General features: G+C 32.4%; 1 protein-coding gene across 2 annotated transcripts in view; it reads right to left on the bottom strand.

The window, feature by feature from the left end:
- Positions 1–21,464, bottom strand: part of LOC144843746 (BRCA2-interacting transcriptional repressor EMSY-like) — a 100,380-nt gene that overhangs the window by 57,241 nt on the left and 21,675 nt on the right. Inside the window, exons 11-24 of one of the 2 annotated variants that reach the window (XM_078700670.1) lie at positions 20,629–20,759; positions 20,335–20,544; positions 19,969–20,137; positions 18,307–18,459; positions 18,019–18,150; positions 16,464–16,954; positions 16,211–16,367; positions 14,956–15,109; positions 11,739–11,821; positions 11,570–11,649; positions 10,954–11,118; positions 8,936–9,388; positions 6,030–8,784; positions 5,915–5,948 (exon numbers count right to left, since the gene is read on the bottom strand). In XM_078700670.1, the coding sequence (XP_078556796.1) occupies positions 9,311–9,388; positions 10,954–11,118; positions 11,570–11,649; positions 11,739–11,821; positions 14,956–15,109; positions 16,211–16,367; positions 16,464–16,954; positions 18,019–18,150; positions 18,307–18,459; positions 19,969–20,137; positions 20,335–20,544; positions 20,629–20,759 (2,003 nt within the window). In that variant the 3' untranslated portion in view covers positions 5,915–5,948; positions 6,030–8,784; positions 8,936–9,310. Of the gene's footprint in view, positions 1–5,914; positions 5,949–6,029; positions 8,785–8,935; positions 9,389–10,953; positions 11,119–11,569; positions 11,650–11,738; positions 11,822–14,955; positions 15,110–16,210; positions 16,368–16,463; positions 16,955–18,018; positions 18,151–18,306; positions 18,460–19,968; positions 20,138–20,334; positions 20,545–20,628; positions 20,760–21,464 lie in introns of those variants that run through there. The other variant, XM_078700671.1, reaches the window with a different exon arrangement.

Raw genomic sequence — 21,464 nt, 5'->3', positions numbered from 1 at the left:
GTCTAAATTTCTGTTTTTCGTAAAAAGAAAATGCTACGGGTCATGGTATCATTTGTGTAGCGTTCAAAATCATTTGTATAACAGTGTTATTTTGTCAAAGCGGGTACCACACAATATAAAGCCATCTGTGCACAATGTTAATTGGCATGCCTTTCTCTTTGCACGTCAGATGAAGTGCAGCAAACAGAATGTTTGCATTTGATATTATTATACAGTGAAAAAATCTTAAAATCAATTAGTTTTCCTCAAATAAAGTTTTACACAAAATAAAGAAAAGTCATTTTCCTACTGCTGCCTTTACTACCTTTACAAACTACCAATCGATATTGTAAAGAAACGAATTACGGTGTTTTTAATGTCTAAAAGTTCCCTTGATTTTTACGTATGGTTTCTGATTATCGCAATATAAATCCTATAACTATACGTTTTTATTATTAAAAGTCACATAGAATAATTGATCAAACTATACTTGTTTGTGGTAACTTAACTTTAAGAACTTATCGGAAAGAAGGAAAACAATATCCGCTTTCCAGCAATATTCAAATTAGTTTGAGGAAAAACAAAATCTTTTAACACTCTACAACTACAGACAAATTATAAAAGCGGTTATTGGATTCCCTTTTATAAATTTGTATTTTAATTTTGTTACTTTTACTGCATTTCTCAGTTATATTTATCAAAAATGCAGTGTTTTTTTTTTAAAGAGTGAAGTGCGACAGGCTTCGACCACACACCGGTAGGGGATTGAATCGGCTTTTCAGTCATCGGTACGTTTTGAATTATTATTATTATTTTATTGTTCTCGTGAGTATGTTTCTTATGAGTATGAGAATATGCCACCGATTTAATTGTATTTTCAATAAATTATACAAGATACAAGATAACTTTATTGTCAAATAGTTCATCAACGAAAGATTTGAAATTGGTTTTTCTCATGGCAACTTAATATAAAAATAGAATAAAATCAGTAAAATGTTAAAACACAAAGAAAAATACACAGAACAGTAAAATATGTACAGATAAGATGCAATACAGGATTTACAAAATACAAAAAATAAGGATAAATGCTATCAGGTGTTCCCAGGTGTTCGAAAATACAATTATTTGTGTTTGTCGTCATTATATTTAAATATGCATTGTGGGACAAATGACAGTCGGTACCGTGCTGTCCGTAACCTTGATGGTACTCTTAGTCTACATCCAGTACGATTAAGCATGAAGGATGTACCGAGTGGATGAGTATCTTCGTTCATAATTGCAATTCTTTTCTGTTCCATTCGATTATCATACATTTCCATAACACTAGGCAGATTATTATCTCCATTTATGCATTTCTTAGCTCTTTTAACTATGCGTTCAAATTGCTTTTTATTGTATTCATACGCGTTACCACAGTAGCAAGTTAAGTTAAACATTAGAACACTTTGTATAACGGCTTTGTAGAAGAGTAAAAGTATTTCTTCATTTACCCTAAAGTTTTTGAGTTTCCTAAGGAAATACAAACGTTATGTTATCATTTGAAACGGGGGAAGATTATTCGACTAATTATACACAGTATAGATGAACTGTTTTCTATCCTGCCTTCATGGTCACACAAATATGCAATAATAATATAATGTGTACATAAATTAATTTAAATAAGCAACAATTTTTTTATCGATTTACTTTATATATATATATATATATATATAGGCTTACAACATGCAATCATGCTATTGGCAGAAAACCATGTTTGAAAAAACATAGACACCACTCCACTGGATATAGTTATAAATAAAACTACATTAACTAGCAGATAAGACAAATCTAGATTACTTTCCAAAGTTACGTTTCTGTTGTAGTAGTTGTATGAACTTGCTCGAAGAAAAGGTACTAAAATCAATGAATTTACCTCCAAGATCAAACAACAAGTTTGAGTCACAACTAATTTACCTGCAAAGCAATGGTTGTTTGATCTTTTTTTTCCTTGCAATGCGAAAACCATATCGAGTTAAGTTTAACTTACACTAAAATATTTTCACAAACTGAAATTGTTATATAACCAGAAATTATGACAATAAACAAAGGAAAATCGAAAATATATAATAGTAAAAATGTATTCAGAATAAAAAAAGCTATCCTACGATATCAAACAGAGTAAAGTATTTGAGAAAATTAAAATGTTGACCTTTTGATCTTTATTGGTCACGTGACTTGTTTTATTGTTAAATAACTATGTAACTAGGCATTTTTTGATATGAATGCTTGAAGAAATTAATCAACTAAACTATACAAACTATGCATACATTTGTTATTAGTCCTCCCTAGATGTGATGAAAGACTGTTTGTGATTGGTTAATACTCAAGGCTAAGCCTAAGTGAATATATTATTGCCAAGGAATCATTAATTATATTATTCTTCGCAAGGTAAGGTGAATGCAACGCCTAACTAGCCTAGGCAGGCTTATTACAAAGGACCCGACCCAGCAGTAGATATTCAACTTGTTGTTGGCTATGTAATATAACAGATATCGGCTTTTATATCGGTAAAATATAAGATTTGACAACCCCTTGGGAATGATATTATGTTCTCGAGAAAATATATATTCCCTCGGGGATGTCACCTCTAAGCAGTCAATATCTGTATAATAGTGCTTAGTTGTGCCTATTATATGCCATACAGAATATATACAGTATAATACTGTATATCTATATACAGTGCAACATAGGTGAATTTTCGGGACACGCATCATGTTCTAATTTTTTTTGGTATGATGACATCAAAATAAACTTGAAGATGACAATTTAGAAAGATAATGAATTGAGCAAATAAATATAAGATTTGGAAGAAAATTTGGCACATAGAAGCGCGATGCGCGCTCTTTTAAATTTGTATAACTTTGACTAAAGAAATGAAAAAACTACTTTTTAACTTCAACTGGCCATATGATAACATCACGGCATCAGATTATATTAATTCATATCTACATGTCATCAGCTTTCATAAGATATTCAAATATATGGTGTAGGTGAAATTACACGACCTACGTTATTCAAGTTTTTGTACGTGATGACGTCATCAAAATGAAAATGGTGGCAACTCATGAGAAAGAAAGAACATATTAAAATTTGAGGAAAAGCGAGTTCAAATAAACAAGATGCGCTCTGTTGAATGTGTGACGAAAAAGAAAAAATACCTAATTTTAAAATTCATTTGATGATGTCACAACACTTTGTATGTCAAATGTGTACATGAATTCATATCTATAACTCAATGGTTTCCATAATATATTAAAAAAATTGGGGGTCATCGTGCATTCTGAAGAATTATTTGGAATTTTTTCTGTCTGCACTGCTAGAAGTACAGTATGACGTATGTGATGACGCGATGGAATCACTCGAGCATATTGCAATCAAAACTTTTTCTTTCCTGATGTGTTTCCGCGACACGTCATCGGTGTGTGGTGATTCTTTAGCCTAATTTATATGCCTACGGCCGGCCTATGCCTAGCCTAGCTACTACTAGCTAGGCATCTAGAGTGAAAAATGAAAAAAGTTATCTGATAGTTAATGATCAGACAATTGAACGTGTTCATGAAACCAAATATCTTGGTACACATATTGATGATCAACTTAGTTTTGGAAAAAATACGGCCGAGATAATTAAGAAAGGTCACCAAAGGTTATATTTCCTAAGAAAGCTAAATAAATTTAATGTTAGCTGTGGTACTTTAAAATTATTCTATGAAACAGTTATTCAATCAGTACTAGTTATCTCTGTTATTGCTTGGTTCGGTAATTTAAATGAAACACACAAGAAAGGTCTCATTAGAATTACTAAGATAGCATCAAATATAATTGGTTGTACGGTTAATGATTTAAAATATCTTTATGAAAAACAGGTCCTAAGTAAATTAAGTAAAATTTTAGACGATAAGAAACATCCATTACATATAGTCCGGTGGCAGGAGGGGGATATCACCACCCGAAAGGGGACAAATTGCCATCCAACTTTTCTAGACCAGAATTTTCCGTAGATTACGAATATGGAAGGTAATCGATCAGGATAAGAAGCGTTTTCGAGATATAAGGGGTCAAAGTTCAAAATTGACCAATATAAAAACATGCTATATCTCTGGAAATTCTGGACCTAGTGAGATAATTTTGGTGTCAAATTGTTCACAATGTATATGTTTATATTAGCTCTAACAGAACTTTCTTTGTAAAATTGACCAGAAACCCCATTTTTAGCAATTTTGACTTTTGACCTCTTTTTGCTATATCTAAGTAACGGCAGGTCGGAGAGAATTAAAAATAGGAGCAAATTGTTTCCAAGATATACATTTATATTCAGTGTAACAGATGATATTGCTTGAAAATGACCGGAAGTGTGGTTATTAACCTTTGACATAATTGAATAAGGTTATAAAAACATAAATTAATAAATATTTGTCGTAAGGAGCCAATTTTGGTATCAAATTGTTCACAATACATATGTTTATACCTGCCATAATGCAACATTGTTTTCAAAAAGTGACTGAAACACTGTAATTTTAACCTTTGACCTGTTTTTCTCATCTAAATAACGACATGGCATAGAGATTTCAAACGGCAAATTGTTTATAATAGATATTTTTATTCAATCTAATAGATTATACTGCTTGAAAAATACAAGTGTGGTTATTGCTTTGAAATCCTGTACATAAGAGCCTATCGGGCGGATTTAATGCAAAGAGGTGTGGAAGGGGAATACTACTACTATACAGTACAATGTCTTTCATCAGAAACATTTGAGCAATTTCAATCAGGTATCCATGTATCTCCAATAAACGGAATGTACGGTTCATAGAGAATTCAGAAGTTACCCTTGGTTCATTTTGGCAAATCCATATGGGTTCTTTTTAAAAGGATTGAGGGTGCACAGACAGGCTTTTCCCATGGCTTAATATTGGAACCTACAGTTTTAGTTACCCGATATATTTCTAACACAGTAACTTATGTAGCCAAATGCATTGATCCGATACAGGGGCCAAATGTAGAACTGAACATACAGTAGAGAAGGGTCTAAATAGATGACCTGCTGTTGTTTCATTTTGGCAAATCCATAAGTGTTCCTTAAGGATCGACAGTGCACAGGCAGCTTTATTCCATGGGCCGCGCCTGTCTATATGAACTCACAGTGTCACCCCTTATATTTCCATTATGGGGCTTAATGTCCATCCATGGAGAACGACCGGCCCTTGGGTTAATTTGGGCAAATCCATAAAATGTTCCTTATGGATGATCGAGGGTGCACAGGGATATTTATTATATCTCTATGAACCCACATTTCCACCCCACATACAGTATTTCCAATATAGGGTCTCTTGTAGACCCACATAGAGAACCCCGAAAGGTCTATGAAGGATCGGCCCTTGGGTTCATTTGGGTAAATCCATAAATGTTATTTAAAGATTGAGGGTGAACATTTTAGTTTTATTCCATAGTTCATCTATGAACTATTTACCCCATATTAATTTCTAATACAGGGCCTTATGTAGCACACCACATAGAGATCCCAAAAGGGTCCTTAGAGGGTTCATTCGGGCAAATCCATATGGGGTTTTTTAGAATCTTTTGTGTACAGGAAACTCTTTCCTGTATGGGCCAAACTATCTGTGGCTATATAAAAATTGTGGTCTGTCTGTGTAGTGAGCTGTGGATTGAGTTTGGCCACCTGGATCTGCCTATGCCCAATCCTGTACGAATTGGTATTCTCTGGTTCTGATGAATAGTAGTTTATTTTCCAAAAACGAATATTGTAGCCCTAATAAATGCTGTATAGTGGCAAATCATTGAAGGTCAGCGTAACATTTTAACATCATAACATTTTAACCGTCATAATATTAATAAATTTATTATTTATTTTACAGTATTATATTAATACATTTAAAATAATGCGCACTAGAAAAAATATAAAAATACCATAACTTCACTGATCAAATAACGTGATTACATTTATGAACATCGATCTCATAGTTTGAATAACTTTGCATTATTTAGTATATCACTTGTTGACCTTTGACCTATGTCAACTTGTGTAATGATAAATGTGCTCTTTTGATTGTGTATGATTGATAGATGTCTTAACAGAATGATAAAACATAACATTTTGTCTTAAATGTTAGTTTTTATTTGGGTTTATATGCAAATTGTGTGATTGGTCAATATTGACATTTGACCTTTAATTGAAAAGTATTTGTTGTATAAGGCGACTGAATAGATACCATAACCATACAAATTAAAAGACCAAATTGAACTTCAATAAATTGGTTATAATACATATGTATATAATACATTGTTATAATTGGTCAATTTTGAACTTTGACCCCTTATCTCTTCCTATTCGCTTCCTATCCTGATTAAAGTCTGATTTGATTAAATACAGTATTATAATTATATTAATCAAAATTATAATGAAATAACATAACTTTACTAATCAAATAATTTGATTACTTGTAAAACCATCAATATCATAGTTTGGACAACTTTGCATTTATTTGTTAACTAATACGTGTATTAAAATGTTGACCTTTGACCTTATGTCAACTGATGAAATTGACCTTATGTCAACTGATGAAATGATGTATTCGCTCTTTTACATTGCGTATGATTGATTAACAGGATGAGAAAACATCCAATTTTTATTAAATATAAGTTTTTATTTGGTTTTATAGGTACGTTCTATGATTGGTCAATATTGACATTTGACCCTTAATTACGAAGGATTTTTTTTTTCATAAGGTGATTGAATAGACACTTATAATCAAAAAATGTAATAAAAGACCAAATTGTGCTTCAATAAATTTGTTATAATACATATACATAATACATTGTTGTAATTTGTCAATTTTGAACTTTGACCCCTTATATCTCGAAAACGCTTCCTAACCTGATCGATTACCTTCCATATTCGTAATCTACGGAAAATTCTGGTCTAGAAAAGTTGGATGGCAATTTGTCCCCTTTCGGGTGGTGATTCCCCACCTCCTGCCACCGGACTAATATGAGATTTTATAAGAACAAGTCAGGCCGGTTACGGGCTCCTAGAGCTGATACGTCAAGAAACCGACTGTCTTTTGTACCAAATTCAACTCATATTTTTAACTCAAAGATTGTTAGATCATAATAGCGCACATGCAATATATATTTTAAAGTTTTACTGTTGATGGATGTTTTAATTAATGTTTTTAAATTGTAAATTTGTTCTATGTATGATGTAATTATGAATGTTTTAACATGTTTTTCTGTCGAGGAAAACAGTTTTTCCATGTACAATTTAGTATATATGGAACGAATAAAGATTTGATTTGATTTGATTGATTGAGTCGGTCCGATTATTTTGGCCGTCGATTATGAATGCCAAAAATTCTTGAACTTTTATAAATTACTCACCATCGTCATTTAGTACAAGAGTTACTACTAGGTATATACTATCGTTCACCAAAAGTTTTTAGTGCGATATGGTTGAATGATTCCAGAGTATCGTACTTTCTAGCTACTCTTTCGGATCATTAGGAAGTCTCGCAAAGTGTGAAAAAATTGCTAGTAAACACACTTTCTAAATAAATCGTTTCTTTTGCCTATCTGGATATTGAAGTGTTTCTTCAAATAAAATACTAAACATTTTGGCAAATTTAAGCCTACATACAGGTCAAATTAACAATTGAAATGATGTTAACAACAGTGAGGTAGATTTTCCTATGCACACATGCCGTCACAGCAATGTATGGCATGAGTGCACGGCAATTGTTCTGAAATCATACAGTATGTACATCCCTAATGCGTCCTTTAATATTCTATGCATATTGATAACAATCAGATCTTCAACTTTTCTGTGCATTCATTGATTTGTTCATGTTTCTTGATCGAGAGGGAGAATATTTTACTTGATATCTGGTCTCTCCAGGAGATTTAATTAAAACTTTGTCATAACATAAATGAATATTACGTATAATAATAATAATATTATTAGACAAGCTATATCAACAATATATCAGCATTTCATATACAGTACTTCTAACCAGATACAAAAATACAGTAAATTGTTTAGTAGTGGAGTACATCACAGAAGAAGCATTTAAAGAAAGTGTAAATGCATTATTTTTGTTTTAAAAGTAAACAATAAATTAATCTAAAAAATCAACTGTACATTTTCCTAATTGTAAGCTTTAAAAAATCAATTCGTCTGCAATTCATCTTATGAAGGCAGGTCAAATTATATGATTATTGTTTCTTAACTTGGACATAGGTCATAAGTTGATTTCAATTAAATCTAAACAACTCAAATACAACAAAGGTGAAAATATACAGTAGTAGAAGATTTTACTATTTTTTATACAAGGAAAATTTTATTCTAAATAAAAACACTAGAATCAAGCCCGTAGCCAGCATTTTTACAGGGGGTTCTTTTTTTTTCTAAAAAAGAACCCACTTCCTTGGTTGTAACCATTGTTGGTTGGAGCCAGAAAAAAAATGAGGGAGATAGAGTTGTCGACATCCACACACACAACACCCATGGCGAATGTCCCAGGAAAGCATCATATGTGCATTGTGTAAACTAAATTAGTATTTGTGTAAACTAAATTAGTATTTGTGTAAACAAACTTTTCTGCTTGGCAATTGAAAATACACTGGAAGCAGCGGCATTATTAGCTATTTTAGGAGATGATCTTGGCCTAGCCTAGGCTAGTAGTATTTAAAGAAATGTGCCTGCTGGCTACATACAGAATAGCCAACAAATCGTCATATGGGCTAGACCTATGCCTAGTCTAATTTGAAAGGGCATTTCAGGATAAAGGGAGGTTCATTCGAACCCTCGAACCCCCTGGCTACGGGCTTGAGAATAATAGCAACACACATTTTGACTACTGTATTTGCAAAAAGAAATGTTTACCTTTCTATAATTGGGTCTTACCAAAATGTATGACCTATAAACCAGTTTATAGTATCAGTTTTTTTTTTTCATTGGGTCTCAAACAAATATAAGGCACCCTTTTGTTCCAACGATGCGCCAATAAGAATCTTCTTCGACCGTAGCATCTTAGCTAGGTATTGTAGGCTAGGCCTATATCAGCAGTAGTATGCCGGCTACAAATACTATTTACCTGCTTATTCGGTAAATTAGCCAAAATTAATTTTGTATTCCACTTCAATAAGCATCACATTGTTTTATAAAACAGCAGAACAAAAATTAGCTTTCTGCCAAAGATTTCATATGATTGGTTAAAATCCGTGTATTCGATGACATTCATTCCAATACTAGGTTCAGACTAATGAAAACCAATTTAATTTAAAACTTTAATACCTTTGCGTGAATGGACTCTTCAGAATCTAGACATAAAGGTTTAGGTGAATTGGGAGACAAATTCTGCAAAACAAAATACAATTTTTAAAAGAATTAAATACAATTTAAAATACAAGAAAGGAACAGTACATTGAAAAATATTACTATATCATTCAAAGTGGACTGTGATTCAACTACCAAAACATACACTTGCCAGATGTACACAGATATGAACAAAGTTTGAGAGATAACCTCTTCTAGAGATGCCCTAGTCAACAACGATTATTGTAATAAGAAGAAATAAGACATATACTATAGTCAAGCCTAATGTAACTGTGATCCTAGTACACCAGATGACGTTTACTATCCACAATATCTTGTATTTATAGCATTAACAGTCCTTGTACAAGGTATCTCCATGAACGAGTGACATTATATTAAAAGGGTTATACTAATTGCTAAAAAAGCTAAATTTATTTGTTGGAACCTGTTTCTGTTTATATGTAATCTAGCCAGTGGGAGTGGGAACATATTAAAATGTGCTACAAGTGCAAGGCCATAGTGAGAGACTAAAAACAAACGAGACAAAGATGCTTTAAATATTATTAATTATATAAAATTCATCTCTGCTGGGGAATTGGGGTGGGTAGTGAAAATTGAAGATTTTTCATACACATGTAGTGTTAAAAGGTAATTCCAAGAAATTCCAAAAAAATCAAGTACAGTACACCAATTACAGTACACCTGTAATTTGCATAATTATATATATTTATGTTAAAGTCAAGGAGGAAGATAGTGATGAAATATTAAATTAAATAGTTCAATATAAAGTTGAATCTCCTGTAAGTGGACATCCTCGGGACTGGGAAAAGTGGCTGCTTGAGAGGTTAAAGCATCTGAATAAGAAATGATTATAAGCATTGCCTAAAGATGCCTTTACACACTCTTTTTTAGATTTTTAAATTACTGCTATTATCTTCAGTTAAGTGTTCCAAAGGGGACATACACAAGTAGCTTTTATATATTAAAACCATATCATACATCTTATTTTTTAATTTGTTTGATTTTACTTGAAGTTTAACATTTAAACTCTCTAAGTAATGATTACCAATAACAATTTCAGGAAGTTGAAGATGGGTCTTGACAAAATAGACTTGTATAACGTGACATTTGTTTAAATTTAATTTTAAATTGTTTGAATTGCTCCAATTATACTTTATAGAGGTTTGTTACACAATCTTGCATATGTTTTGTTTTGTGTTTACCATAATTGATAAATCATCAACATATCTCCAGATGCCAATTTCAGGATGAGTAACGTCATGTAGAGCAGAATTGATGGTACATATATATTGCACACAATGTGCTGTAGTTGTATATGAAATGAAATCAGTAATAATTTTGTCTACAAACTTTTCAGGTGGCCACTAATGTACCATATAAAAAGACTAATAATATTTTATTTACAAAAGTGGCAGCGGCCACTTACAGGAGGTACCAATTGCCCAAATAGATTGGAAAAACAAACATGCTATATAATGCATAGCTATTAAGGGAGGTGACCGATTACGGGAGGTGGATGCGCTTACGAGAGGTGGCCTCTCAAAGAGTTTCAACTGTATAAGACAATTTCATAAAATAAACTATACCTTTTGCAATTTATCAACAACTTTTGTATATTCATCTGTGTAGAACTGAAATACTTGCTCACAGTCAATTCTTACTTGATGCTCTGGTGGATTGTATAAGGAACAGTTGCTTTTAACTTGAAGCATATCACTATGAAAACTACCAAGGTCATCATAAACTTGAAGCTGCCCATTCATAATACAGGGGAAAAATGTACAAACTCTTTTGATTTTTAAAATGCCACATTAATAATTATTAAATAGAAAGTTGATTTGTACCACTCACTGTTTACAAATTATTCAATTTACATATCAAGTTGTACAGTATCTAATACTCTGAAAATGATCAAAGATTTGGAAACATCAAATTTTTAAAATGTGTCTCTTTATTTGGAGCTACACTTGTACTATTTTATAAGGTAGGAAAATTGTTGTATACTGTGTATCTCCTAACAGACTTACAGTTTTGTTATCCTTACAACATGTAAAAACATGAAAATCTATATAATATTCCAAAAGATGCTTGTACTGGATGCCGTTATTATCATAAATATCCCTGAATCCCATGAATTTGTAAATGATAATGTCCAAACATTACAACATAACCCAAAATACAGAACTTCTTTAAAATGAATACCTCTAATTTTCTCCTAATTGTTCCAAAATCCATCGGACTTGTAATAATTTGATGATAGTTTGGTGCTTCTATAGCACTCACTAAAAAAAGAAACAAATAATAACTTTACAGAAAGTAATCAACCACTGATGCTTTACCTTTAAAATGTTAATACTCGTAATATATTTACCTGGTCTTGTGAACCATGATGCTGCATTTGGATCACCTTTACTTCTGTTTGTGCCCCTGAACCTGGATACTCGTTGTAATAAACTGAAATAAAAATGTGTTTGTATTGAAAGCAGACTGTTGAATCACAAGGTAGATGAGAGAAATAAATTGAATCAACACTTATCAATGCAGATCATGTAAAAATCATATTTGACGTAATATTATCCAAAGTTCATTTGTATATTCTGACTTTTGTCTAATAGTGACCTTTCAATTTCATGCCACTACTATGCAAATATTGAGTCTAACAGTGATTCTAAATATGCTCGTCATCGAGTGTGCGAAGAAAGACTTTATAATTTGTTTGAATATGTGGAAATTGAAATGGCACTCACTAGACTACTATACACAGCTATTGATCTAAATCCAACAGTAATTCTGGGCACACGCTTATATATTAGTGCGAATATTGACTCATTAATGTGGAGCGGTTGACGCTATAAATCTATATCTACCAAAACAACAGTTTTTTCCCATCAGCCATTAGGGCGCTCAATGACCAGTAATGTGTGATCAAAGTTTGAATGGTCAATTTTGTATTTGTAATTTATTGTATATTTAATTATTTATTTACACTGGAACCAATCAAATGTATGTATTTCAAGTATATTGGACAGAATAAGGAATTGTATTGTATTGAAACCCAAAGATTTCTATTGTTATATGTTGCAGAGTGAGTGGCCGAGCAGTTAAGACAGTGGAACCGTAATTGCGTAGCCATAACATCGGCAAGGGTTCAAGGCTCACTCACTCCATGGTTCTGGTGGTGGAACAAGTCTTCTCGGATAAGGACTATAAACCGTACGTCTGTACACATCTAGCTCATGAGCACTTTAAATAACCTAGTACATATTTCAAGACGAGTAGGGGGTTACTGGGCTGCATATAAAGGATGTAGCGGAACTTTGCAGTCATCACGCTAAAACAAAACATTCTGATAGCGACTTCCGCATGTGTAAAAGGTAGAGAACTGAAGACATAAGCACAATATCGGACATAAATTTTGCTTTTATTTTTAATGTTCGGCCTCTCCTAAACTATTTGTTGCTTTACTATATTTATAACCTTTTTTTTTGCACTGCTGAGGGGCCCCTTGGTTTACCCATTGTGCCCTAATAGCCGCAACACCACTGCGTGTTGCAATTGGAATAAATGAATATTATACTAGACATAAAAATGATTTTAGACTAGAAATCGATCCCATTTTATTCATCAGTAGGGAATTCTTGTTCAGTTCAAGCAACTGAAACATTGTTTTTTGTTTAAGTGAAGATTTTTCCTTCTATATTGCCTTATGTCTTAACTTAATTGTACAAATGTATTTATTCATTTAGCATCCATTCCACAATACATTTAAAATAATTGATTAAAAAATGTATAAAACCAAAGTGAATGGATGCAAGGATGACCCATAAAATCGACAAGTCAATTTATTTCCAATTCCAAAATATGATTTAAAACAAAGGGGGAGATGATCAATAAGTACTAACTTCTTGATTCCTCATATTTCTGCACTTTGTTGACAAAAAAAAGAGAAAATATGTACTTTATTATGTTATGTTACATAAACTGTTGTTTGATACAAAAAGTGAAAATGCTGAAAACTTCTAAATTGATTAAAAAGTGATTTTGAGCCTTTTAATTTAATGTTACAAAAGTTACTGTGTTATTTGAAGGAGGATGTCTTTAATACAGAAATAACATCAATCTTATACCCTAGAAATGTATATATAACAAACTTAATAAATAACTAGATTTGAACTCGTCACTTTGACGAGTTTGGGTTATCCGCCGCAAAAACGCCACATGCACGTCATACGTTAGAATATTGCGCACAGAAAAACGATTATGCCATTGTGACCTGAAGAAAATAAATTGTTAGTGTGCCCTCTATATACAGTATACACTGTACACTACATACAGCGCAGAATAGGTGAAAATAAGGGGACCTGCCTTTTATTCCAATTTTTAACATTATGACGTCATCAAAATGAAACATGTAGATATCAATTTTGTAAGGGAATTATCTGAGCAACAACATATCAATGTGTTGAAGAAATTTGGATACGTAGAATATGGAAGCACGCTCTTTTAAATGTCTATGAACTATGACACAAAATATGAAAATACGACTTTTATGATGATGTCACAACATCCGATGCGCAACATTTGTAGATGAATTTGTATCTACAATTCAACAGCTTCCAGAAAATGTTTTAATCATGAGTATTTCTTTTTATACTGAGGAGCTATATAACATATTGAAATTTATTGGAATGATGAAAATAAGTGACCCTTGAAGTTATTCATGCTTTTGCACATGATGACGTCATAAACATTTTAAAAATGGTAAATCATGCGAAGATATTGATTGACCTAGACAATATCAAAATATGGGGGAAAATGGAATACGGATAAGTGGAGATGCGGTCTATTAAATGACGAAAGAGACAAAAATCCTATATTTTATATTCGAGTGGCCATATGATGACGTCACAATGTCCGGTTAGCCATATTGATGCATGATCCGATATTTACAACTCATCAACTTCCAGAATATGTAATAAAAATAAACTTCACCATTTAGTTTAGAAAATATGACTGTTTAAAAAAATGCATAATTTTGACGAATTTTTGAACTTTTTTATAAAAAACGCAATCGAATTGTCCAATTCAAAGTTCTCTTATGACATGATTTTAAGTTGAAATTGTCTAAAAGTTGGTAAAATTACTAGAAAAGGCTGGAAAAACATAATTCATGCAAAAAAAATGTGTTAAACGCTACGTGCGCAACGCATGTGTAAAAATGTGCATGCGCATGGACATTTTTACATAATTGAAACGCGTAGAAAGTTGATTAGAAATTGATTTTTTGCATTATAAAATGTTAAACGTGCATGCGCGTGTAACTTTCTGTGAAACGTGCCATTTTTTTTTCCACAGAGTGTTAGTGCATGATGTACATAACACTTTTGCTAAGTTTCAATGTAAATTGTTATATGGTTTTTGATGTTAAATACGCAAAATTTATAAAATCACGCGTTACTTACACTGCGTGACTCTAACGTCATATAACAAAGTTCCTGCACATCTACAGTTTAAGGTCAACCTTTTGACAAAGTTATACGATGTTATGTTGACAAGAGTTGGAGATACATAATAATATATTAACTCACTTGAGTGCTGCCCTCGTCCAACAAGGAAGATGTGATGCCGATGCTTCTTCATCAATTGGAGTTGGTGCCTTACGTTTGCGTTTACTAGAACGAACATTTCCAGGACTGTCAGCAACACCACTTACATCTGAACTGCTACTATGAAAGCTGAATTCTGTAAGAAAAAAATGTCAACAGTTAATTTTTCCTTCACCAAAAGGAAAGAATTAACATACTGGCTGCATCTACGCCTAGTCGTAGATACAATCTCCAGACTATATCTACGCCTAGCGCCCCCAACCCCCTATGGCTTTTGATAAAAGACTAATGTGTTATGATATCAATGTGTAAGCCAGTTGTATGGCTGCAGGGGTAGTGCCTGGTTCTAGCAACGTCCTGCTGTAGCCCTCGGCTAGGGTTTGTGATTTATTAGTTTCTATCAATGGTAATTAACAATACAATAAAAAGAGTGGCAATTTATGAGACAATACAAAAATACCATCAATAGAGGATCTTGCAAGAAGAGATTTCTTGTCACCCATAAACGAAAAGAAAAAAATACATTTGTATATAATTATATATATAAAATACAATGATAATAAATGATTATTTAAGTTTTTTAAGAAAAGTTGAGAGAGAGAAAGAGTTACTAGTATCCAATTGATTCCAAATTAAAGGGTTAGAAACATAAATAAAGAACTAGTAATTCTTACAAAAGGAACAGTTAACTGAAACTTATGAACAGTACTTCTTAGACGTGTCACTAGTAGTAGCAGCAATTTCAATTGAGTCAGTTGTAAGCGTTCTAGTACTCATTTTAATGATTAAATACTGTTAATGGTGTGATTAAAGGTAAGAAACTTACTACTTTATGAAATCCAAAAGACTAAGAACCAGGCGTAATTGGTGTTGGCAAAGTATAAAATATTTGTGGCGGAACTCTGTACGTCTTACCTTCTAGGTCGCATTGTTTAAACAAGAAGGGTTCGAAACTCATTTGTTTTTTTACTCACCATCTTCTTTGTTGACCATCATCTTTTCTTCACCATTTTCCTAGAGGGATGTTTTTTAGGTTTACCAGGGCCGGAGGCCCGAGAATAAGGGCCGGAGGCCCAATCGGGTAAGTAGGCGTAGATATAGCACAGGGGATTGCATCTACAACTAGGCGTAGACGTAGCCTCTTCGAAGAATTAATCTATTACTTATTATAGTTGAAAGGAAATAATTTGAACAAGTATAATTATATATAATTAATAAAAGTTCTATTTAGTAATACCCTCTTCCTGACTTTGCCCTGTTGCTGAAATAGTGCTGTCTGTCATAATATCATCTTGGTCTAAGCTCTCCTCCAGACGTTGACTGGCAAAATCCTTCATCTGCATGTGACTAAGATCTATACCACTTGTTTCAACCATGACAGGAGTTGCTTGAGTCTTTCAAAAAAAAGTATGTAAAATTATTTTTATACTATATTTATTTTATAAACAAAATTACATTATACTAACTATCAAATAATGTTCACAACATACCGGTTTAAGAACATGCGCTTTGCTCGATATCTTGCCAATATATGTGTCTACTGGCGAGTCCTCTCTACTATCAAATTTATATGGGTCAAATTCTTCCTCAGTCATTGTAACAGACACAGTTGATTCCAATTTTTTTGAAGTTGACTGTGTTTCTGAATCATTTTTGTCTGGTAAAAGGTCTTCCTTAAGTAAAGTTAGTTCTGCAGCTGTCTGTAGAAGATCTTTCCCACTAGAGACCGTGTCCTGGAGTGTATCATCAACAATTCCTGAAAGACCCTCTTTTTCCAAGAACTCTTCAAATTGATCAACAAACAACATTTGCGTAGGTGTAACCTGTATTTGTTGATGGGTGACAACATGTGATTGCTGTTTCTGAGCGGTTTCACTATTCATCTCAGTCAAGTCAATGTCTTTAATAATAGATGATGCTTGTTTTGATTCAATGTTTGAAAACTGCTGAGGAGTGATTGCAATTGTTTTTGTTGATTTACCTTTAAAACCAAATAAAAAAAAAATATCAAGGATCAATAGTGGACGGACACTATCTCTCTGTTAAATAATAACATAAATCAGTTATGAAGTATATAACAATATTACAGAATTAAAAAAATGAACTAGAATAAGAATACTACCCGCTAAGATTAATAAGATTAAACATGCTAGTCCGATATAGCTACCATTACTCCACAGTGCTTTCAAGTAACATGGCCTGTTCAGCAACCTGCTTAAATTGTTGCCTATAATTCATAATATCTGCATTACATTTACAATTTGGCATGCCAATTATTGAGTAAAACTTTCCTATTTGTAAACAAAGTTCATTTGGCAGACACAGAAACATAATTTTAGCAATACAAAAGATCATTGATTGCACTGAGAAGAAAAAGATAAATGCAGATGATTTGATAAGGATGTACTTACAAGAATACTGGGAGGCAAAAGGACAGTAAAATAAGTATAATATGTTAAAAAAATGAGACTCTGTAGAGAGAAAATATAGATACTGTATTAAGCCTGTTTTCCAGTTGACGTAACGTTACGGTGAGTTGCGTTGAATTTTCAAATCGTTGAAAGTTGAAAACAATGATAACAATGATTGAGCCTGACTGACAGACTATTATTTACACATTTTTACACGATCATTCATGGTATTCTTGGTTCTTTTGAGTGTTGCTGGGACACAAAGACGCGATGTGTTGCAAAACCAAGGCAGTGTGAAAATTGAAAAAGTTCCTAATCTAGGCTTACACTAAAGAAAAACATTAAATTTAATTGTTAAAAAATGTTTAAAAAGTGAAAAATGATTTGTGGTAAAAATTCAAGAATTGTCAGCACATACTTATTTTTTCACAAACTATGATGACGTAATTTGTAAATAATTTTTAACTATCGTAGCGTTGAAATTGAACTCAGTTCAACTTCAACAATTGCAGATTTTAACGATTTTAACTCAACATTGACTGGAAAACAGGCTTTATGTACTTGTAGTGAAGATTCATATTGATGACATTTTAACGTATGTAAAAGTATATGGTATGGTACACATTAACATTACCTTGTGAAACAAATTGTAATTTTAAATGAGCTGGATCTAAATCATTAGTAGATGCCACTTTTGTATCTATAGCAATCTTAGCCATCTTGCTGAGGTCAATGGTATGTTGATTTCGAGAGGCATCATCAGCTACTGTAAACAAATATTAAGTATAAAATTCAATTATAATCAGTTGTTTGCTCTAGTGTTTGTAAATATTTTATTATTTTCCCTTTACCAAACTAAAAATGATTTATTGTGTAATTATAATTTACTGTAATTTGAAAATTGAAAAATAATTAACCATACATGGTTTTACTGGTTTTGCACGAAACTCCAGCAAAGCTTTGATAGCAGAAGATGCCGATCGGTCAACTGTTGTTGAAGTATCATACTCAATACACTCTGTGTTTGGCTGGTTTTCAGACACTAAGTCAGCTGTTTGTAGTTGAACAGAAGAATCTAAATAATCAAAATATTAATATAAATGAAGATTTCCTATAAAGTATTATTATGCTTGATATACAAACAGCAATAATTAAATATAGCTCATATATATTTGTTAAAAATGGCAAACAAAAAGACAAACCATTTAACTGTTAAAACAAAATAACTGTCTCTGTTTATTATTCTGTCCAAACAGTTGAGGCACAGCATGGAAAACCCAATATCTTGTCGAAAATGTTTTAAATGATATTATATCATTATCATATTCATATCTTTAGCTTTAAAATAAAGGGTCATTAAAATCTGACATATATAGCCAAAGTTATAGATATATACAAGATTTCATGTAAACAGCGTTCAACAATTTTGTCACGTAAACAACTGACTTTGTTCTGTACCATCTCATTTCTTCATAGCAAGTTCCTCAAAAATTTTCCGATGAAATGTTATTACACCTTTAAAAGACATAAACTTATAACTGAGAAACGTGCCACCTTCTCTGCTTGGCAATGTGATGTTATAATCTTAATAAGAACACCAAATATCATTCCTTGAGATCCAAAGTCCTACGCAAAGTCAGAGTACTTAAGAATCAGGGGTGGCTGCAAAAAAAAAAAAATCAGAAGAGCTGCAACGACTTGCCGATAGAAATAACAGCAGAGAATTCTATGCCGCCACTAAAAGGTATATGGCCCAACCACTCATGGAGTTCCAATATTGGGGAAGGATGGCAAGACAAGGACCAGATTGGGAAACACTGCAAAGAACATTTCTCTGAACTAACAAATCAAACTAACAGGATCAGATGGTATTCCAGTTGAAATCTACAAGTCAGCAGGTCGTGAGTTATCTGAGAAACTTCTTCAAGCTTGTCTGGGAGAAGGAGACTCCCTTATCATTGTTACGATATTCAAGAAAGTAGATAAAATAATTATCGTGGAATATCACTATTTTCAGTAGCAGCAAAAATTCTAATAAAGTTCTGTTAAAATGCCTATCAACTGCTGTAGAGACTGCATGTCCTATCAGAATCACAATGTGGATTCAGACCAGATAGAGAAACAGTGTTCATAATTTTCGCTACTCGCCAAATTCAAGAAAAGTGCAAAGCAACATCCCAGGTACATGGACCATATCATAGATAGTCAGACACTGTGAAAGGTCCTATCACGAATCGGATGTCCAGAAAAGTTCATCAAAATTATCAGATTCCTCCATGATATGACAGCTTCAATCTTAGTAGATGATGAACCATCCAAAGATTTTAAATTAAAACAGGAGTTAAACAAGGATGTGTTATTTCTCCAAGACTCTTCTCAATATTTTTATCAGCAGTACTCCATCTTGTTAACTAGAGGCTACCACTTGGAATAGATCTCTATTGAATTGATGGACAACGCTTCAACTTAGGCCGATTAATGGCCAATACGGAGATAACCACCTAAACAGTAAAAGATCTGCAATATAATAGTCAGTCAACTTTATCATAAAGTTTTTAAAAACATATTGATAAAAACAATTTACCATTATCATTATTATCTGCTTCTGTATACTTGTTTGTTAGTTTACTTGGTGATACAGCAGTAGTTCTCCTTACTGTTAAAAGTCTTTCTACATCACTTGGTAATATTCTATCTTGTGTGGTGAGAAATTCTTTCCCATCTTGAAATGTTATACTAGGTTTGATTATCACCTTTAAAAAGAAATTGAAATATATTACTGAAATATAAACAAAAACATATATTTCATAAAATTAAGTTCAGGCATCAGATGTATGGTTGAAGTTAATACAACCTACTCTAGTACAGAAAAAAAAGGAAAGTCAATAAAATCATAATCTTAAGACTATAGTTAAACATTATAAAATATAAAATATCTACATAAAAATACCTGTGTTTTAATTTTAGAATCTTTGTTTCCTTTCAATGCTCCCATCAACTCAAGCATACTGCCTTTATGAATCACCTGACTAGAACCTTTTGAGTACTGTGGTGAAGGAAAACGAATTGATGAAGTGATGATATTTGGTGCAGTCACAGATGAGCTAGATACCATGGATATCCGAGGTCTGGTGATTGACGATAAGCTTCCATCTGAACCCTACAAAATCAAATGAAAACTTTACATTATATCTGTACAAATGTTATGGCTTTAAAAATCATATTTACTTATTGACAAACTTACAAGAAATTGAACATTACTGGTAACAGGGATTGTTCGATGAAGACCTTTGGATGGCTGTCCTTTTTGTACCACTATAACATTAGGCTTGGTGATACTGGATGTAGTTGATGAGTAGGATTTGGTAATCATTACTAAATACAAATAAAATAAGTAAAGGTTATAAATTGAATATGGGAAAACCCCTTTTTCATTAAACATTTTCTTAACCTAAAGAAATAATTACACTGCATTCATTCAAATGTTACTTAACAGAGTTATGTGCAGCAGTGAGGCGATTACTATTATGGAACATTTATTGTGAAGGAGGTTACTGTAAAGCCCAACTATTTCGCGACATTTTATTTTCGCAATTTGATTTTCTTGTTAATATATATAATTTGTTTCCTTTTCACCTAAAGTAGAGAGGCCAAATACACAAAAGTCCTCTATAAAAAGTTTGGGGGCATTTTTTAATAGCAGGCAACCATGTTGAATGTATCCTTTGTGGGGTGACAAAAACAATAGGGGTGGATGCCATCTTCAGTTTTGGGTTTTAAGGTCAGTTTATGTGGTCAAAAGGTCAAACAAGGTCAAAATATAGGATTTTTTTATTATTCACGAACGGAAAATCAACATATCAAAAAATAGGTATTAGTAATATATAAGTATTATATGTATGAAATGCCGTATGTACCAAAATATTGATCTTTTACTATAATAGTATTAATACCTATAAAATAAGGTAATATTGATAATTTTTTTTTAGTGTCTCTGTTTTAGAAAAATCTCGAAAACATATATGACATAATGCACAGATAAGCAAATGCGTTCTGTTGAATGTGATAGTGTTGAACGAA

This window comes from Antedon bifida, chromosome 5 (assembly GCF_963402885.1).
Source record: "Antedon bifida chromosome 5, ecAntBifi1.1, whole genome shotgun sequence".
NCBI classification, from domain to species: domain Eukaryota; kingdom Metazoa; phylum Echinodermata; class Crinoidea; order Comatulida; family Antedonidae; genus Antedon; species Antedon bifida.
The sequence above is the reverse complement of the archived record's forward strand: the minus strand, read 5'-3'. Positions and strand labels throughout refer to the sequence as shown.